Below are 19256 nucleotides of genomic sequence, written 5' to 3' on the forward strand. Positions count from 1 at the left end.
AAAAATTGAATTCTACCACTGCTGCATGTGTCGATAATACAATGCACGTATGACAAACACACACCACACACCCTGGGCATGCGTGAGCAACTCCCCATGCTCCTCCTGCATGCACACACATTTCCCACATGCGCTCCGTCCCCCCCCCAATGCATGCACAACACAGACTCAAAAACCAGCTGGCTGGAAGAAGGGGCACATGCATGTGCGGTGAAGCTGAGCTGGGGTGACTGCTCTGGTGCCCTCAGAGAGGACTCTGCATGCTACTTGTGGCATGCGTGCCATAGGTTCGCCATCACGGTACTAGGATCTTAGTTCGTTTCCTCCAGTTGGAAACTCTTGTACTTCTTAATATGACTTGTCATTTGGTGGTAGTTCTGTGATGAGTAGAACTGTGTTCTGCTACTCCAAGCCAATAGTTCTGCACCCTGTGGCAAGAGAGAGCAGATCTTTCTACTATTTGGTGCACACAGTTTCCTGTGCTAAGTTCCACACAGTAAGCCTGAGTATTTCCCGGTGCTTTCTAATCTTTTGTTTTGCTAGCGCAAACTACACTTCTCTAAAAAGGAATTTCAATAATATTTTAAAAAGAAAATAACATCCTTTACTTTTCTCTCTCTCCCCACCTTGCCCTCCCTTTTTAGAAAGAGATGGGATGATGCAAGGGTACAAACTCGGCTTCAGCCTCCAAAATGTGGTTTAGTAAACAGCGCTAGAAAATCATCGTAGGCAACATATTCCTGCATTTCCAATGTTGTCCTCACTCAAGCACACCTTGAATGTTTATGTTGGGCACAAATGCCATTATAAACTGTCTGTGAAGATATTATAAACAGAAATCTAAAAAGAGAAAGCAATAATGTAGACAACAAGCCCTTAGAATTTTCCAGTGAAGCTCATTCAGGCCACAACACTCGTCACCCGATGTGGGCTTTGCAGAAGATTCAGGATGGAAAGTACCGCCACGTCTCTTCAAGTAAAAAGAGAGTTATATATTACATTTAGAGTATTAGACAAAGATGGGGAGCATATGGTCTTGGGCTGTACTTAAGTTGATTGGTTAAGTTTATTCAGTAAGGCTGTTACTATCTTAGCTATTCATCTGTTTGTATATGTGTACCTCTGTTTATCACAAAAAGCTTGTCCTAAGTATTTCTTTTTGTCAACTGGAGAAAAACTGTTTGTGGATGATGTGTGTAATCAGCAAGTGATTGTCCCTATGTCTTGGCAGATTATCTGACCCGGGAAATGAGGCAGTCTAGAGAAACTCAACTAGGACTTTATGCATTGCCCTCTCTTGCTTGGCACATTCCTCATTTCTGCAAATAGAATAGAATAGAATTGAATTCTTTAGTGGCCAAGTGTGATTGGACGCACAAGGAATTTGTCTTTGGTGTATATGCTCTTCGTACATAAAGAGAAAATAATACATTCATCAAGAACAAAAAGATACATTTAGTGATAGTCAAGGTTACTAATAAGCTATCAAATTGTATTAGGAAACAAATGAAAACAATATAAATTGAAAGATACAAGCAAAATGGCTATAATAATATGTTGGAAGAGTTGCCGGGCACAGCCTCAGAGGCAAAGCATCCATGAGGTGACCATGCTCACGAGCAACGGCCTGGCAACCCCCCTCTCCAGCTGAGCAGAGCGCCATTCACTTACCTAGGCGTATCACTAAGGCGCCAAGCCACTTGGTGCTCTGCCCGCTCCACAGCTCCCGCGGCTTGGCACATTAGGAATACCCGCTAGGTCAGTGCATGGAGCTCTGCCCAGCTGGAGAAGGGGGTTGCGCGAGCACCTGTTCGGCCTCCAGCAGGCATGCCTCCTACCGTCAACATGTCCTGGCCCAGCTCTCCCTGCAGCAGCTACTGCCGCACTCCAAGCATAACGTCTTCTCTGGTTCCAAACTCCAAAACCTGGCTGCCGAGTCTTCCAGCAGCGGCCGCTCTCAGACGTTATGCTCGGAGCCCGGCAGCAGCGGCTGCTGCAGGGAGAGCTGGGGTTTGCAGGCAGTTGCTCGTGAGCTTGGTCACCTCATGGATGCTTCGCCCCTGAGGCTGTGCCCGGCTCTTTGGGAGCCAGTTCACAAGGGAGCAGCCGCCCGGCAATTCCCCCCTCCAGCCAGGCAGAACGCTGCTCCCCAACCTAGTGGTATGCCAAAGGTGCCAAGCAATGTGAGCACCTTTCTCCCCCCCCCCGGCTCCTGTGGCTTGGTGCCTTCGGGATACCACTATGTCGATGAGCGGTGCTCTGTCTGGCCGGAAGGGGGTGGTGTTGTCCAGGGGGTTTATTTTCGGGGGTGGGCTTATATTTTTGCCCACACGAAAAATGTGGCAAGGCTTTAGTTTCAGGACAGGTCGTATTTTCGGGGAAACATGGTAATAGTATTTTGGCCAAATTAAGAGTGATAGCTCTGGGAATTGGGTTCAGATGATCATGGAAGCAGAACCAGATATCATTGTCTAAGTTGTATAGGAGGGCCAATGCTCTTCAGGACTGTTTCCAAAAAGCTTTCAGAACTGATGTTAAAACTTTATAGAGACTGCTGGGCTTTCCCTGGCTTAGTTGACCATATTCAAATCAGTAATGAGATCTAGTTCAGTTTTCCTCTACCCTGTTTCCCCCAAAATAAGACCTCCTCAGATAATAAGTCCAATCAGGCTTTTGAGCACATGCGCTAAAATAAGCCCTCCCCTGAAAATAATCCTTTCCCCAAAATATTGCAACACAGTAGCAGCCATGAGGTTACCATGCTTGCTACCTCCTGCACCTCAAAAATAATAAGACCTCTCTGGAAATAAGGCCAAGCGCTTATTTCAGGGGTCAAAAGAAAATAAGACCCTGTTTTATTTTCAGGGAAACACAGCAGTAAAGACATCTCCAAACTTATCAACTTTAAGACTTGAGGACTTCGTTTCCCAGAATTCACTAGCCAGCATGGGTGGCTGAAGAATTCTGGGAGTTGATGTCCGCAAGGCTTAAAGTTGCCAGGTTTGGAAAACCCTGCTCTGAGAATCTAGTATCCTATATCAGTCTCTAGTTAATCGAGACAGCAGCATTTGGAAAACAGTGTCCTAAAAGAGTTCATTTGTCCATTTTTGGTTAAGAAATGAAGTGCCAGATGCAGAAGAGGTAAAGTATTAGAGACTGTCTGATAGAGACTCAAGTTTGCTTAATTTAAACTACTTCAGTGTTTGTCACCCTTCAAATCAACTCAAGCTACTTCTATCTAGAGAAGTTTATAAAAAGAGAAATGCTCCATATAACTTGAAGAGCTCCACATTTTCAGTTTACAATATAATCTATTTACAATATTTGGACACCAGGTGATAATCCTTTTGCCCATATATCTTTGATCCATCCTGCTTTAAGTTGTTAAAATACTTCGAGCCATTACATTACTACCATTTGCTGCACAGCTCCATTTCCTACTTTGGATGTTCTGATAGTGAAGGCTTTGAACCACCTGCCCATTTATGAATTGTTTACAATTGTTTAAACTGGACAGACATCCAGTTTAATTTTGAGGTTCACATATAATGCTTGCTGGTAAACGGGCTGCAAACATTCTTACGTATACAGATGTAAGTACATCTAATTACATATGCAGATTTGAATACATGCAACTTTTAACTGCTTAGCAACGTGATCAGAAACTTAATGTAGGAATCTGTCTCATCCTGTAAGCTACTCAACTATAGTTTAGATTGTGTTCCACATGTGCAAAAATGGTAATTTATAATATCATACCAATGGCTTTGACAAAAAGATGCCTTTACCTTTTCCCTGTAATCCCTCAACATGGTAGTTGCTTAGTGATGGGTTTCAGATGGAGCTGCCTTCAGATTTAATAAAAGAATATTTGATTGCTGCCTTGTTGGTGTAATTAATTTGATTAATTCCCATAATTGCATATATGTTTTGACCTTTCATGACACATTTTAGTATGTTCTCATGTACCAATTATACCAGGGTTATTATTTAATACAATAATCACAACCCAAAATTGTTCTTGTCACACAAGAGGTAATGTTCCTTTTGCTTATATATTACAGGCCATAAACAGAGAGTCCGGAGCCTTAGCTGCTGCCAAAGTTATTGAGACCAAAAGTGAAGATGAGCTTGAAGATTATATTGTGGAAATAGAGATTCTTGCTACTTGTGATCACCCACACATTGTAAAACTGCTAGGATCCTTTTATTATGACAGCAAACTATGGGTAAGAGGACTCTATAATACAGCACTCTTCTTTTTCCAGGTCATTATATTTATTCAAGAATGTTAACATCTTGTGAGTGTACAAGATTGTGCACAAGCAAGTATTTGCCAATTATGTGTAGCTTGCTCTTCTTGAAGCTATTTATTGAATAGGCAAAGGTAAAGGTTCCCCTCGCACCTATGTGCTAGTCGATCCCAACTCTAGGGGGCGGTGCTCATCTCCGTTTCAAAGCCAAAGAGCCAGCGCTGTCCGAAGAAGTCTCCGTGGTCATGTGGCCAGCATGACTAAATGCCAAAGGTGCACAGAACGCTGTTACCTTCCCACCAAAGGTGATTCCTATTTTTCTACTTGCATTTTTACATGCTTTCGAACTGCTAGGTTGGCAGAAGCTGGGAGAAGTAATGCTGGGACAAGCTGGGACAAGTAATGGGAGCTCACTCAGTTACACGGGGCTAGGGATTCGAACCGCCGAACTTCCGACTTTTCTGATTGACAAGCTCAGTGTCTTAGCCACTGAGCCACCATTATATGAATACCTTCATATAATATTTTGCTTATGACATTTTTTTCTATAAATATGGCTAAAGTTGCTATGTGGAGTTCATATTTGCTTGTGGTCCTGCTCCATACCATTAGTCTTAATTTGCACTAGGACAGACCTTCCTTTTGTACATCCAGTGTTTCAGAGCCTCCTTGTGTCTATTCTTACGAATCTCTATAGAACAACCAGAAACGTATCTTTTTTGATAGCTGAACTTTACTTTATCCAAAGTGATGAAACTCTGGTGGGCTCAGACTTTGAATTGTTAACCAGATTGTAAGTTCTGACTAAATGCTCAAGATCAAAATGTTCTCAAGATCTTTAGCTTACAACAAGGATCATCCTTCACAGCTTAGTAGTTGGGACTTTCTAATTGGATGATTGTTCAATCAACAGAAGTTTCTTCTTTTGAACTTTATTGCAGCAAAATGTTCAGTGTAATTTCTAGTACACAGAAGACAGACTCTACATTGCAACAGGAAACTTGGCAACTAGAATAAGAACAAAATCAATCTTCCGTGGCAGTTATTTGTTTAAAACCACTAAATTTCACTCTTCTTAAGTAGAGAAAAGTTGCAAGATATGTCAAGGCAAGAAACCTCCCAAGTTCACATGAATATAACTGAAAATAAAATTTGGAGATTTGGGGTGGGAGTTAGTCATATGGGGCTTTGGGGAGGAAGACATTTAACAATAGGAATGAAGTGGGCTCTTTGGAAAGACTGATGATTCACAAACCATCCACCCTCATCTGACCACCGTCCATTTCGATTCTGAAAACTTTTTGTTAGAAAGAACTTCAACATGTTTAAACAAATGCTCTGTTGTTCCGGATTTCTTTAACGCGGTAAAGATTAGCATGTTTCTCTTTCTCTAAAATGACTGACATTCTGAGCTGGGGTGCAGTTGGGAGTTGTCTAAAAGCTAAAGATAGTGGAGCAGAGACAGGCAAATTCTTGTTCACTCAATTTTTAATAAGTTGTGGTTTTTTTCTTGCTCCTAACAGGGGAATATCCTTGTCCAATGGTTTCCACATTTTGAGTCATATGCTATCTCTGTGAGCTGCTTTTGCTCAGTTTTGAACCAGATTTCTATTTTTGAAGATTTTTCTGATATATTTTTATTTTGTCATATCTTGTTAGGTTTAATATATCTTCCCTGGTCCAAAAACCTCTTTATTATAATATCCATCATATTACTAATCGATCCAGTGATCGAAATTCTTGAGCTCTATTTCTTTTTCAGTTATTTTAGCTGCCTCGCTTGAAATCATTTCACGCATAACCCTCTCTTGTGCTGTTTCTCTGCAGGTATGAATATTTCACCATAGTACGGAAATCCTAACAGAGTGATTTTTAAAGTCAATGTGCATCCTAACTGTGATGTTCCAATTGCAGCTTCCCCTCTAAAAAGATTAGTATTGTCCATGAATACGAGTTCCAGCTGCCATCACTTACACAATTTAAATTGAATTAAATACCTCAGTGGAAGTGGAATGTTTATATGTGATCATCACAACCTTGGCAACTTTAAGATGGGTGGACTTCCAACAAGCACCAACTGGGGAATTCCGGGGGTTGAAATCCACCCATTTTAAAGTTGTTGTGATTGAGAAATAATGAACAAGTTGGAGTCCCAATAACAGACAAATGGACAACATCCCCTATTGGATTTTCTGCAACCGTTTCTCCTGTGTCAGGTTTAGTTTACAGAAGTGGAATTTCAGGAACTGGAAGGCTAAAGTGCAGGCATGTGCTAAGAAGGGAGGGACTTTTCAGTTCTGTGGAGTTTTCCAGATGTCTCTAAATGATTTTTGAAAAGTTCAAAAGGCAACTAGTCTTGACACACAAGTTCTGCCATGTGTCTCATGAGCACAAAGCTTCAATCCTCTATGATATGTATTAGATTGGGTAATAGATAAGCACACGCACACACAGGCTTAACAATAACAACAGCTCTTTATTAAGTACAACGAGTGAGAACAATCCAGCGAAGGTTGAGTCTGACAGCAGCCCTTTTATAGGGAGCTGTCAGACCCTTCGACCAATAAGATTAAACCTCTGTTCCCGCCAGAACAGAGGACCTTGGTGGAAACCACAATAGTTAAAACAAGCATCTAACAATATGTTTTATTAATACGAACTGTTTTAAAAGAAACTGATTAAATTAGTGAATTATTAAAATTAAAATATTCAATTTGTTGTTTAAAATATTTTTCTGGATTGAAGTGAATATCCATTATGTGTAGGCATCCCTCAGTTTAGAAGTTTACTGTAACGCTCTCTACATGGGGCTGCCCTTGGGACGCGCCCGGAGACTGCAGTTAGTTCAGAATGCAGCCGCGCGGGCTGTGATGGGGAGTACGAGGTACTCCCACGTAACACCTCTCCTGCGCGAGCTGCACTGGCTGCCTGTGGTTTTCCGGGTGCGTTTCAAGGTGCTGATTACCATCTTTAAAGCGCTCCATGGCACGGGACCTAGTTACTTGCGGGATCGCATCCTCCCACATACATCCCTGCGGCCAATACGCTCACACAGGGAGGGACTTCTCCTGGTGCCGTCCACTGGACAATGCCGGCGGGCGACACCGAGGAGTAGGGCCTTCTCTGTGATGGGCCCAACCCTCTGGAATGACCTCCCCCCCGACATTAGAACCACTTCTGACCTCCGCTCCTTCCGGCAAAAACTGAAGACTCACCTGTTCCGATTAGCAGGCCTGGCATAATTCAACTGTCCCTCCTGGCAAACGTATTATATCTGGTTATTTTAGGGGTTTTTTAATTTACTGTATTTGTTTTTAGGGGTTTGAATTTATTTTATATCTGCTTTGTACAGTTCTTTTAACGGCATTTTAACCTCCTCCATGTCAACTGTCAACTGTACATATTTAATTTTATTGTATCTTGTTATATTTTGTATGAACTGTACACCGCCCCGAGTCCCTTTCGGGAGAGGGGGCGGTCTAGAAGCATTAAATATTATTATTATTATTATTAATATTATTATTAAGTGTATTTGTAATATAATAAAATAATGAACCCTCAGTTAAGATGTTGATTGCCAAATGAAGGTTCAAAGAAACACAGTTTATACGCAAATAATAATTAAAATGTTAAAGCAGCCTCCCCAAAGGTGATGTCATAAATGAATACTATACAGGTAGTCCTCATTTAGCAACCATAATTGGGACAAGCAACTTGATCATTAAGTAAAGTAACTGCTTTGAAGTGAAACCATGACTGGCATTATGGTCTTACTTCAGCTTTGCTTTACAGACCTGCATTGATCACAGTTACTTTTTCATCACTGTCATATCTGTGAACTATCACTGTCTGATCACTAAATGAAAATTACATATACCACCCTCCCTACATTAATATTATGAACAATAATTTCAACACTACAACCGACAATGCTATATTCCTGCATTTATTTATTGCATAAAGGAAGAAAGTGACATTTGGAAGGCGTTGTTTAAATTAGTCCTCAAGACTGAGTAATTTTATTTCTCACCCAAAAACATATGAGTTAGGCAGAATTAAAAGTTTGCAGTGGCAAACATGGTTTAGGACAAAGTTTGTGTCATTAAATATTGAAGATGGCTTATATGTGTTTGGAAATCCAGAAGGATATAATCTTCATATTTAGACTGCAATGCTAGATTTATTATTTTCTATTGTTTTTTCCTCCACCTGGGACTGTTTCCGCATTCTCTTCCTCCTATAACTTGCTACTTGGGCTCAAGGGTGACATTCCCAGTTTGCTGTATTTCCTAGTTGGTTATTGTGTTTGTTTGTTCAGTAAAAATAAGGCATTATGCTTTACATGCTGGTGAATGGTACTCTTGTATTGCAGAAGAATGATAGCAAAATGGAAGCAATCTGTTTCCCCAGGGAGTTAGCTATTTAAATTCCACCTACTGAATACTTGCATGCCAGACAAGCTGTTGACATTTAGCTTCTCCCACCCCCCAATTAGAATGTCTTTAGATTCCCTGAAGTTACCCAAAAGTGTGATGGTTTTATGAGATCACACAGATGCCTAGAAAGTGTGGGGAAGGCATTTGACATTTCTTCCAGACTCAGTTCCTGTTCAGTGACAATGAGGCAGAGATTAGTGACCCAGAGCAGTGGAAAACAGATCTCCTCCCTGTTTACGCTATCAATCACATTAGACATGGGAACTTTTACAGTCAGATAGTCGGGCATTGCTAGGCATTTGAAAGATACAGGACAGAAGTCTACCAGTAAATTCTGGAAATAATAAAATGTGCTCAGAGTTGCTGCTCAATTCCTCCCCTTTCCCTACAAATACACCTAGAAATCTCCAGGTTTTGGAAACTTAAAAAGTTAAGAATGCCCATCCCTCAAATAGCTATTGCATTTCACATCATATAAATGCAGAGACCCGGGGGGGACGGACGACACAGTCTCCTAGAGACAATTTGGGACCCAGAAATAGTGGAGCACAAAGATTCAGAGGAAGAAAACAAAATAGTAATCTTCTCTGAAGGTAGTTATCATTCTTTCCTCTTTCCCTTTACTCATCCTCTCAGCAGCATTTAAACTGCTTTCTAAATCCTTTTTGGAGTTCATACTTCCTTTCACCCTCTTCTCAGGTGCTCCATCACAAAATAGGAAAAAGTAGAATAGCTTTCACCTCTGTAGTGTGTAATGAGAAGATCAAGTCTTTCCCATTTCTCTTATGGGACAGATCATTGACCACAGATGGGTTTGCAGAGTTGTTACAGCAGGGCTGTCAAACTCGCAGCCCATGGGCCAGATGCCTCACATGTTGGCCATGCCCATGTCTGGTTTAGTGAAGGGAGGGAATCGAGATACATCACGTGACGCTGCCATGACGATGCAAGTTTGACATCCCTGTGTTACAGGATGAATCCATTTAGATATTAGAGAGCGTAGTTCTATGTTCACTCTTTCAAACCAAAATCTTCCTGATCTTTTTACTTTATACTTCCCCTGCCAAACTGCATTTCATCTTTGTTTTTAATAAGCACTTTGTACCAGAAAAGCAAATTGTCCTTCTGTTGTATGAAACTATTTTATTTTTGGTCTCTCTCTCAAGTGCCAGTGTTGTGGGAAAAGACCACATATGGCAACAAATTATGAATGGGGTTACCTTAGTGTAAGCCACACAGTAGATTCTTGTTATTGTTATACCAATTCATCTTGTGGGTGACCCACTCTTTGGGGAACAGGCTGTAAGGATAGTAGACACCAAAGCTATTATAGTCCCTTCACCTAACTCCAAGTCTTCCCCACAGGTAATTTCTTTGTCTCTAGAAAGTATGACCACTAGGAAGAGTGTCAAACTCAAGGCCCCTGGGCCAGATCCAGCCCATAGGATGGTTAAATCTGGCCTGCAGGGCCACCCTGGAAACAGCAAAGGACCGGCCCATGGTGCCTCTGCCAGCAAAAACAGAGCTTGGGAGGCCCACGCAAAGCTCTCCTGAGATCCATTTTCACTGGCAATGGATTGCAGGAGGCCATCACAGCCAAAAACGGAGCTTGGGACAGCTGCAAGCAGCCCTCACAAGCTCCATTTTTGCTTGCAGAGGCCATCGCAACCAAAACCGGAACTAGGTAGAGTGCTCGTGACAAGCTGGCCACACACACCCAGCCCTCCCAAAGTCAAACACAATGGTGATGCAGCCTTCAATGAAATCGAGTTTGACACCCCTGAACTAGGATGATAAAAACTAAGGGCTTTTCCTTTCTCTGGTTTCAAGATCATTGTGACTGTTGCTGATTATTTCATGCATATTCTGTTTTCAGACAGCTTTGTTCTCTAATCTGTAATGTGTTTCATGCTGTTCCATTCTTCAAGAATATATTATTGGCCTCCTTGGCATCAAAGCTTTTGTGGTCCTAATTAATGGACCTGAATTCCCTGAACTTAGTCTAAATAAAGTATACCAAGAAGACTATTCTAAGTATTGGCCTCCTATGCTGTATTTCTTCTGAAGTTTGCTATATTCAGTAATTGTCTTTGAACCAACCATAGGACAGGCAGCTTTGCTAGCAATGTGCTTTCATTCTTCATTCTTTCTTTTCCTGGCATGCAAAGCCTGTTGCTTGCCCAGAAATTACAACCACCTCTTAGTTAGGTCAGCATCTGCTGAGGCTACTGATTCTCAGATTTTTGTCTGCATCCACTGAGCCGTGGAATTCACCACATTCACCTCCTTATACTGATCCTTTTGAACCTGATGGTTTTGCATCTGAAGATTTCTCAGGCTATTGGATATCTCTCTTTGAGACCATCCCATAATGCTCAAGTTTGGAACCAAACACCCAGGCCTTTCTACCAAGAACAAATTGATCATACATTTTTCGGCCTTTGGGCTTCTGTAGTCTTCTGAATGTATTTACCAGACCCTCTAGCTAGAACTTGGCAAGATAATAGGCTCCTTACCTTGAACTCAACAGAATTTTCCCTCAGCATGGTATGTCTGTATAAGAATATCTATTTCTGTCTTAAGATGGAGTTGCTTTAAATGGTGAACCTGTAGCGGAAACCCTTCCACTATCTTAATGAGTGCATTTTCCCCACCTTGGTTATGATTTAGCCAGAATTTCAATTTTAAAACTAGTAGAAGATGCAATCAACTTTCTACCTTAGAAAAAACTCTAGCTGCCAATGTAACTACCAAAACATGTGACCAGAATACCAGTTAATCTAATATATTATTGTTTCACCATCCATCATTCCACTGCTTCCAATCTTGCCAAAGCCAATTTCTGTGCTCCTTCTGTGATATTGACTCCCTGCTCCATCAATAATAATCTTAGAGTGAAAGAGGATGGGAGGAAAGATAAAAGTCAGGAATGGGAGGGAAATATAACTCTTGATTATGACTTGATTGTATACAAAAGCGTCAGTTGACTGGCCTGGGGTTGAAAGATATACTGCAGCATACTGATGTTATCAAATCCAGCAGTTTCATGTAGAGGTTGAAAAAGATTACACAGAACAATCCATTCAAGAAATGTATATCTTGGTTTAAAGAGAGATGGAAATGGTATCAGCAGTCACATAATTGCAAACCTGACTTTGAACATTTGTGCCTTTAATTTGGTTTGTTGTTTTGCTTGTGGTTGTCATATAGTTAAATAACTTGCTCTTATTAGTAGACATTATGTTAAATGACCATTTAGTAAAATCTATACTAAGAGACCAGAATGCAGAAATCTTCTGCTTATTTTGTAGAAATCAAAATAAAGCAAACTAAAGCAGACTAGTCGTCGGTGTTTCAAACAAAAATAGTATTTTCCAGTGATGCAGTCTATCTCTGAGATGTGATGGGATTGTTTTCATCAGCTCAGAAAAAAAGCTCCTTTGTAAATATCAGGTTTTCTATTATTTTAGAGTCAATCCATTTGATTCAGTTTTGTCTGTGTGTCTCATTGGCGTTTTCTGCAGTATAGATGCTGGAAAAGAAATGTAATTAGAACCAATATATAGGTTGGATGGTCAAGAAATAGAATATAGTGCAGGGGACTGAAGTTTTTTTGAACCAGAGGGCACATTTTAATTTAGACAGTATGTTATGGATACTGGAACAAGATGGTTGCCTTGGTGGATATGGCCAAATTTTTTAAAAGCCTGTTTACCAGAAATCAAACAACGCATTGGATTATGGTCTCCCATCTTTTTATAGCTTTTTGAAAATGCAATCTTGAGGCTAGTGCTTTGCAACATGCTAGCTTCTTAATTGTTATTATTGTGGAAGAAATACTATTTGTCTGCAAACAAGAATTGGCGAGGCCACAAAATAGACAAAGCAATGAAAAATGAAGAAGATAAAGTGCTCTGGGACTTTAGAATTAAAATAGAGAAGCACCTGTTGCACAACACCCCAGGCTTAATAATTATTACTCTGAGTCACAAAAACATAAAAGTCAGATGGAGCAGAGACCTTGGCAGGTTCATTTTATTACTTATGTAATTTCTGAAACTACTTGACTTCATAATAACTCTGGGAAGCATATTAACAACAATTTGAGACAGTATAACAGATAGGAAAGGGTGATAAGCATCCAGAGAGAACAATAAAGTCCACATAATGAGTGTAAAACATTCCTATATGCCACTCCCCCTAGGCCAAGGCCTGGGAGAGAACTTTTGTTTACCTTTTAGAAGCCTGTTTGACACATTGGTGCAACAGAGACAATTCCTGGGCTAAATTAAATAACCAAGTTTAGTCAATGGATTCTAAAAAAAAAACTAATTGTACAAGCAGAAACTAGGGGAGGCAGAAGGTCCCTCAGATAGTCAGGTCCTATCTGAACGCCTTTCTGTCACAAGTGTCTCCATTGGAGACCTCAATAGTAATGATTTGATATTTTCACTTCTGATGGAAAGTATGAAACTAATGTTTTGAATACAAAAAGTGAATTGTGACCCCAATATTTTGAGCATGATAAAGATCTTCTAGAGAGTGGATCTTGAGATAGAAGAGATGCAAATGCAAGATTCTTGTGTCCAAGCAGTATTTTGGGAATGCTGGTAATTATAATTTAGTTCTTGGACAATTTCAGTAAAGCTAACAGACCACACCCAGTAATACACAACTATCTCTCATTCTGTCTCTGGCACACACTCACCCTACTTTTTAGTGTGCTTCCCTGCAGGATTAATTATTGAGAGAATTGCTACTTTGTAAGGAAAATGACCAAAGGTCATGAATTCTTCACACAGGAAAGGTGGTGCCACGTTTTCAGCTCCTATCTTTGCTTACTCAGCAGTTAAATTTCCATGTCAAAGACTTTAAGCCTCTTTTGCTGAGAAGAGTGAAGAGTGGGTTAAGAAATGTGAAAGGATCGGTTTGATCTCTTTGTAGTGAATTCACAAATCTGTCTCCAAAAATGTAATGACGAGCATCCTTTTTAAGAAGTTTTTACTGGTGACTGAATTCTATCTGAGATAGAATTCAATCTTTCTGAGAGCACCTGACTTCTTACGTAATGAAACAGTAACACTCCTCTATTTATTAATCAAGGCTGATTTTCAAGATTCTGGTGCAAATCCTTTTTGGATGGTATAGATATTGATTTTTCTACAGGAGTGGGAATGACCACCAATGCAGAGCTACAGTGATCCTAGTTAGCTTCAGTTGTGTGGTAACTATCCAAGAGTGATTGGTCTGGAGAATCTCTTGTTCCCAGTTTTCTAATCATGTTCCACCACACCCATACAACTCAACCAGTTCCAAAGCAGCTTCCAGCTAGTCATCTTGTTTCTTTTTTTAAAAAAAGTTATTTATCTTCATAAGGCTACTCTAGTTTATGTTTAAATGCTTATCCTTGAAAACAATTCAAGAAAGATTTTAAAAGGAATTGACAAGTAATAAACAGAAATAACAAATGTGACATTTATCACCACTGGGCAGTTCTACTACATGAAATTTATGTTTGTAAGGTTATATCAAGGAATATCAAGTCTGGCTTGAAGTCAGCTGTGGGGCCTACCAGTATCGTTACATAAGACTATTTCTTCTTTCTTTGTTTTCATTTTCTTTTTAAAATCACTTTTATTAAAAATTATTTATGAAATTAAGAGTGTGTGTTGAGTGTCGGTAGCTTTTTCACAACTGGAAAAAGAATACTGAAGCAGATGGGCTGGAGATGATTCAGGAATCCCATGCCAAATTTGTTCACCATTTTAAGGCTTTACAGAAGCCATCTGGTGTGCTCCTTTTTAAGACTAGTGATCAAACATTGGAAGGCAAATTTTAACTGATACATGAGGGCTGCCTAGTGCCATTGAGCTAAGGAAAAAAAAGGTCATGAAGTTAATGTGCTAATGTACATGAAAGTTTAGATGAGTCCCAGGAATAACCAGTGTGAACAATCTTTTCTTTCCCAGTATTTCGTTTAAGAAAGGGCATCAACATTGCTACTTGACTTGAGTAGTGAATTGTGTTAGTTTCTATTTGTTCCACAGTAACAAAATCTTGCTTCTTTCTTGTTGAATTTGACCACACAGTTTGTATACTGTAGCTAGCCAAGAGCTTAAAAAGGGAAGTAAATGTATGTTTAATATTGTTCTGTAGAACGGAGCACTCTTAAATGTTTATGTTTGGGACTGGAAGGCAAGTCTTATTATTGGATTTCATATAACTAAAGATATTACAGTTTCTACTATTAATTAAATAGAATTTCTGGACCCTCAAGAACAATGGTGGAAAATGAGTAGTTAAGTATTATATGAACTGCACATACAGGTGACACTCGAAAAATTAGAATATCGTGCAAAAGTTCATTTATTTCAGTAATGCAACTTAAAAGGTGAAACTAATATATGAGATAGACTCATTACATGCAAAGCAAGATAGTTCAAGCCGTGATTTGTCATAATTGTGATGATTATGGCTTACAGCTCATGAAAACCCCAAATCCACAATCTCAGAAAATTAGAATATTACATGCAATCAATAAAACAAGGATTGTACATAGAACAATATCGGACCTCTGAAAAGTATAAGCATGCATATGTACTCAGTACTTGGTTTGGGGCCCTTTTGCAGCAATTACTGCCTCATTGCGGCGTGGCATGGAAGCTATCAGCCTGTGGCACGGCTGAGGTGTTATGGAAGACCAGGATGCTTCAATAGCGGCCTTCAACTCTTCTGCATTGTTCGTTCTCATGTCTCTCTTCTTTCTCTTGGCAATGCCCCATAGATTCTCTATGGGGTTCAGGTCAGGCGAGTTTGCCAATCAAGCACAGTAATCGCATGGTCATTGAACCAGGTTTTGGTGCTTTTGGCAGTGTGGGTAGGTGCAAGTCCTGCTGGAAAATGAAATCATCATCCCCATAAAGCTCGTCTGTGAAAGGAAGCATGAAGTGCTCCAAAATCTCCTGGTAGATGGCTGTGTTGACCCTAGACTTAATGAAGCACAGTGGACCAACACCAGCAGATGACATGGCTCCCAAATCAACACAGACTGTGGAAACGTCATACTGGACTTCAAGCATCTTGCAGCGTGTGCCTCTCCATTCTTCCTCCATATTCTGGGTCCTTGGTTTCCAAATGAGATGCAAAAGTTGCTCTCATCAGAAAAGAGGACTTTGGACCACTGAGCAACAGACCAGGTCTGTTTTTCTTTAGCCCAGGTAAAATGCTTCTGACATTGTTTGTTCAGGAGCAGCTTGACAAGAGCAATACAACATTTGAAGCCCATGTCCAGGGTCCATCTGTGTGTGGTGGCTCTTGATGCACTGACTCCAGCCTCAGTCCACTCCTTGTGAAAGTGCCCAACACTTTTGAATGGCCTTTTCCTGACAATCCTCTTCAGGCTGACCACTTCCATGTAGCTACATTGGGCAGTCAGATGCATAAGATAGATAGAAGAACTCCATCATGAAGATTCTTCTTCTTCTTTTGCCATATCCATCATCGGAAATTGGTGATCATGTTGGCAATCCTATTTTTGTCAACAGCCAGATGAAAAAGTGCTGCTGGGTTTTGTCCAAACCGGTCCCTTAGGTTTTGAAGTCATGAAGTTCTTCTTCTGCCTGGACCTCCAATTTTTCAATGCCTTCAATTTTTCCCTGGAGGACTAAGTGAAGTATGCCATATTTTTCCAGATCACATGTCCAAAATATTCTAACTTAAGCTTTTTAATAGTTTTGATGACTTCCCTTGACTTTCCCAGGCTGCTTATCACCACCTATTTCTGATTTTGTCAACCCAGCTTAAACATAACAACCATTTGTAAATCCACATTTCAAATGCTTCTAGTTTCTTCAAGTGGTTTTCTGTCTCTACTCCATAGAGCAGGATAAAAAATATGTAACATCTGACAAGCCCGATTTTTAGTCTTAGGCTTATGTCATGACTGCAGAAGATCTTTTTCATTTTCAAGAATGCTGTTCGAGCTTTCCCTATCCTTGTCTTTACTTCACTTATCATGTCCCAGTTTTCATGTAAATTAAAACTGAGGTACGTGATCCTTTCAACTTTTTCTAGTAGTATTCCTTCTGAATTAATCAGTGGTAAGTTAATGGGTTGTTTGCTGATGACCATGATCTTGGTTTTTGAGGTGTTAAGCTTCAAGCCGTATTTTTCAGATATTTCCGAGACTCTTGTTGATGAGGAGCTGAAGGTCTTCATGCTTACTGACAATCAGAACTGTATCATCAGAATATCTCAAATTGTTTACTTTGAGGACAGCATCAATGTTTTCCAGTGCTTCATTGAAAATTGACTCAGAGTAGATATTAAATAACAGCGGAGACAGAATAAAGTCCTGTCTGAACCCTCTTCGTATTTTTGCATCATCGCGGTGTGGTGGCGGCTATGTGAACAACGTGTGCACAGCTGTGTAGAAAGCAAAGGGAAGACTACTACACTATATATTTCCCAGGAAAATCACGTTAACCATGAAAATATATAACAAATTCACATGTGTGAGTGTCTCAAGCAGAAATGAAACTTTTTAACATTCTTGAATGGAAAGGAGCAAGATCTATAGCGGAAAAATATATTTCAGTGCAGGAACTGGAGTAGTTGTATGAAGTGAAGATAATTACAGACTTCTAATTCAATTGGCCAGTGCTCATTGGCCTGTTTTAAATATTTCAGTGGTATAAATATCTTGCGTTACCATTTACAGTGTCTACTAGTAAGAAAATAGATTATCTGGAAGTAGTAAATGAAAATGGTCTATAAGCCTGGCTGTGTTTTAACTTAAGATAAAGTCTCTATGTTAAGCTTCTCTCCTAGTAATTTTGCAGACATAGGTATGAGTTTACTTGGCACCATACAAATGTAGTTTGTCATTTTCCATTTGTTTTGGTTTTTTTCAATTTCCCAGTGTAGTCTACAGCTCCTAATGATTTCCTATGTACGCCATTCGGATACTCCTTAGCTTTTTGAGATCAGCCAAAAGTTGACAAACAGTTGGTACTTAGCTGGACAGGATAGTAATCCAGCTAAGCAATTATAAGTTATGATGTATCCAAAGTATACCAGAGAGGAATGATCCTGCAGTGACTAGTTTTCTTAATTGACTACATTTCAAGCTTGTATGAGGGGAATAAAATGTGAATGAAGCTTGCTTTATTGTTCATTACAGATCACAGATGCATCAAACATATCAAAATAAAGGACAATAAACAACTAAAATAACATAGGAACAATTGCAACAGCACTTAACATAACCAGTAAGAGCAATCCCAAATTAATTTACTGTTAGCAAAGCGCGAGTTCTCCAGCTACAGATGCAAACAGTAGAGTTGTTTGGGGACTCTGGTCTGCCAAGAGGAGCTTCACTTAAAATTCATATGAACAACTAGGGAATGGCTTAATGAGCCATGTTAGCAGCTCTACAAATATCTCTATAAACGTTGTAGCAGACTAAATCATGATTCAATTATTCAGTAGTCCCAGACTGACAGAATAAATGCTTCCTACTTTAAGGGTTTTCTGGAATCTGCTTTCCAATATGGTTGATGGTAACTCTCAAACTAGAGTAATGAGAAAAACTTGTAGGGTTGTCCCTGATATAAAAAGTGTAGGGAATTATTGGCAACCAGGAGAAGGAATGAATTTTTGTGCATGCCCAAAACATATAAAATGTTACGAAGTCTTATCCTTGCTGGAGACTTGGAGATGGCACAGAAATGAGCAAACATTTCCCCTGGTTTGTGGGTTTAAAGAATGTTTAAGTGGCAAAAGTGATGCTTAAAAGAACTGCAGTGACTTATAGTGTCCAAATTACTCCTTAAAATCTGATCCAAAAGATGCAGCTCAATTCGGAAGGTTGGCATTATTTTATGAGTGTACCTGGGTGAGAGTCACTCGTCTTCTTCTGTCTTGCCTGGGTAATTATGGCCTCTAGCAAGTTGCAAATTTTGGCCTACCTGTTTCAAATTTACTTGAAAAACAAACAGTTAATTAAATAGAACCTACAATGTCATATGTAGTCATTTAAAGTATTTAAAGTTTCACAGGTGTTCTGTCCAATTATTTGATATCAAACATCTAATATATCAAATGGCATAGCCAAGGTCAACCAGATCACACTCCATCTCATCTTCTTTCTGGCCTAATACTGGGGGAGGTGGGAAATAGGAATTTAAAGCTTTTTGAAAGGCTAACAGAGTTGGGAACATTTGAAATCCATTGCAGAAGGGAAATTGCCAAAGGAGGGGTACATAAAAGGCACAAGTCCTATATCCCATTAAATGACATTGTCTTATGGAAAAGATCTAGAATATGCCCACCTTGTAAGAGCAAATGGGACATTCCTTTTTCAACCCATTTCTGGTTGAAAAACATCTCAGTATTACTTTAATATAAAAAAAATGCTGGAACTTCATTGGTTCAGAATAACTGTTTTTGCAATTTAAAAAATCATATTCCAAATAGTCATGGCAAGGAATTAAAATGCGAGTCTGATTGATTTTGATTAAAGGGAGGGCATCAAGAAACATATTTCAAAAGGTATAATGGAAGACAA

General features: G+C 39.7%; 1 protein-coding gene across 1 annotated transcript in view; it reads left to right on the plus strand.

Annotated features, from left to right (window-relative positions):
- STK10 (serine/threonine kinase 10) overlaps positions 1-19256 on the plus strand; it is an 89028-nt gene that overhangs the window by 27483 nt on the left and 42289 nt on the right. The window contains exon 2 of the mRNA XM_081942166.1: positions 4065-4229. Coding sequence (XP_081798292.1) covers positions 4065-4229 — 165 coding nt within the window. The remainder of the gene's footprint in view (positions 1-4064; positions 4230-19256) is intronic.

The sequence above is a fragment of the Natrix helvetica genome (genome assembly GCF_964273705.1).
Source record: "Natrix helvetica genome assembly, chromosome: 1".
NCBI lineage: Eukaryota > Metazoa > Chordata > Lepidosauria > Squamata > Natricidae > Natrix > Natrix helvetica.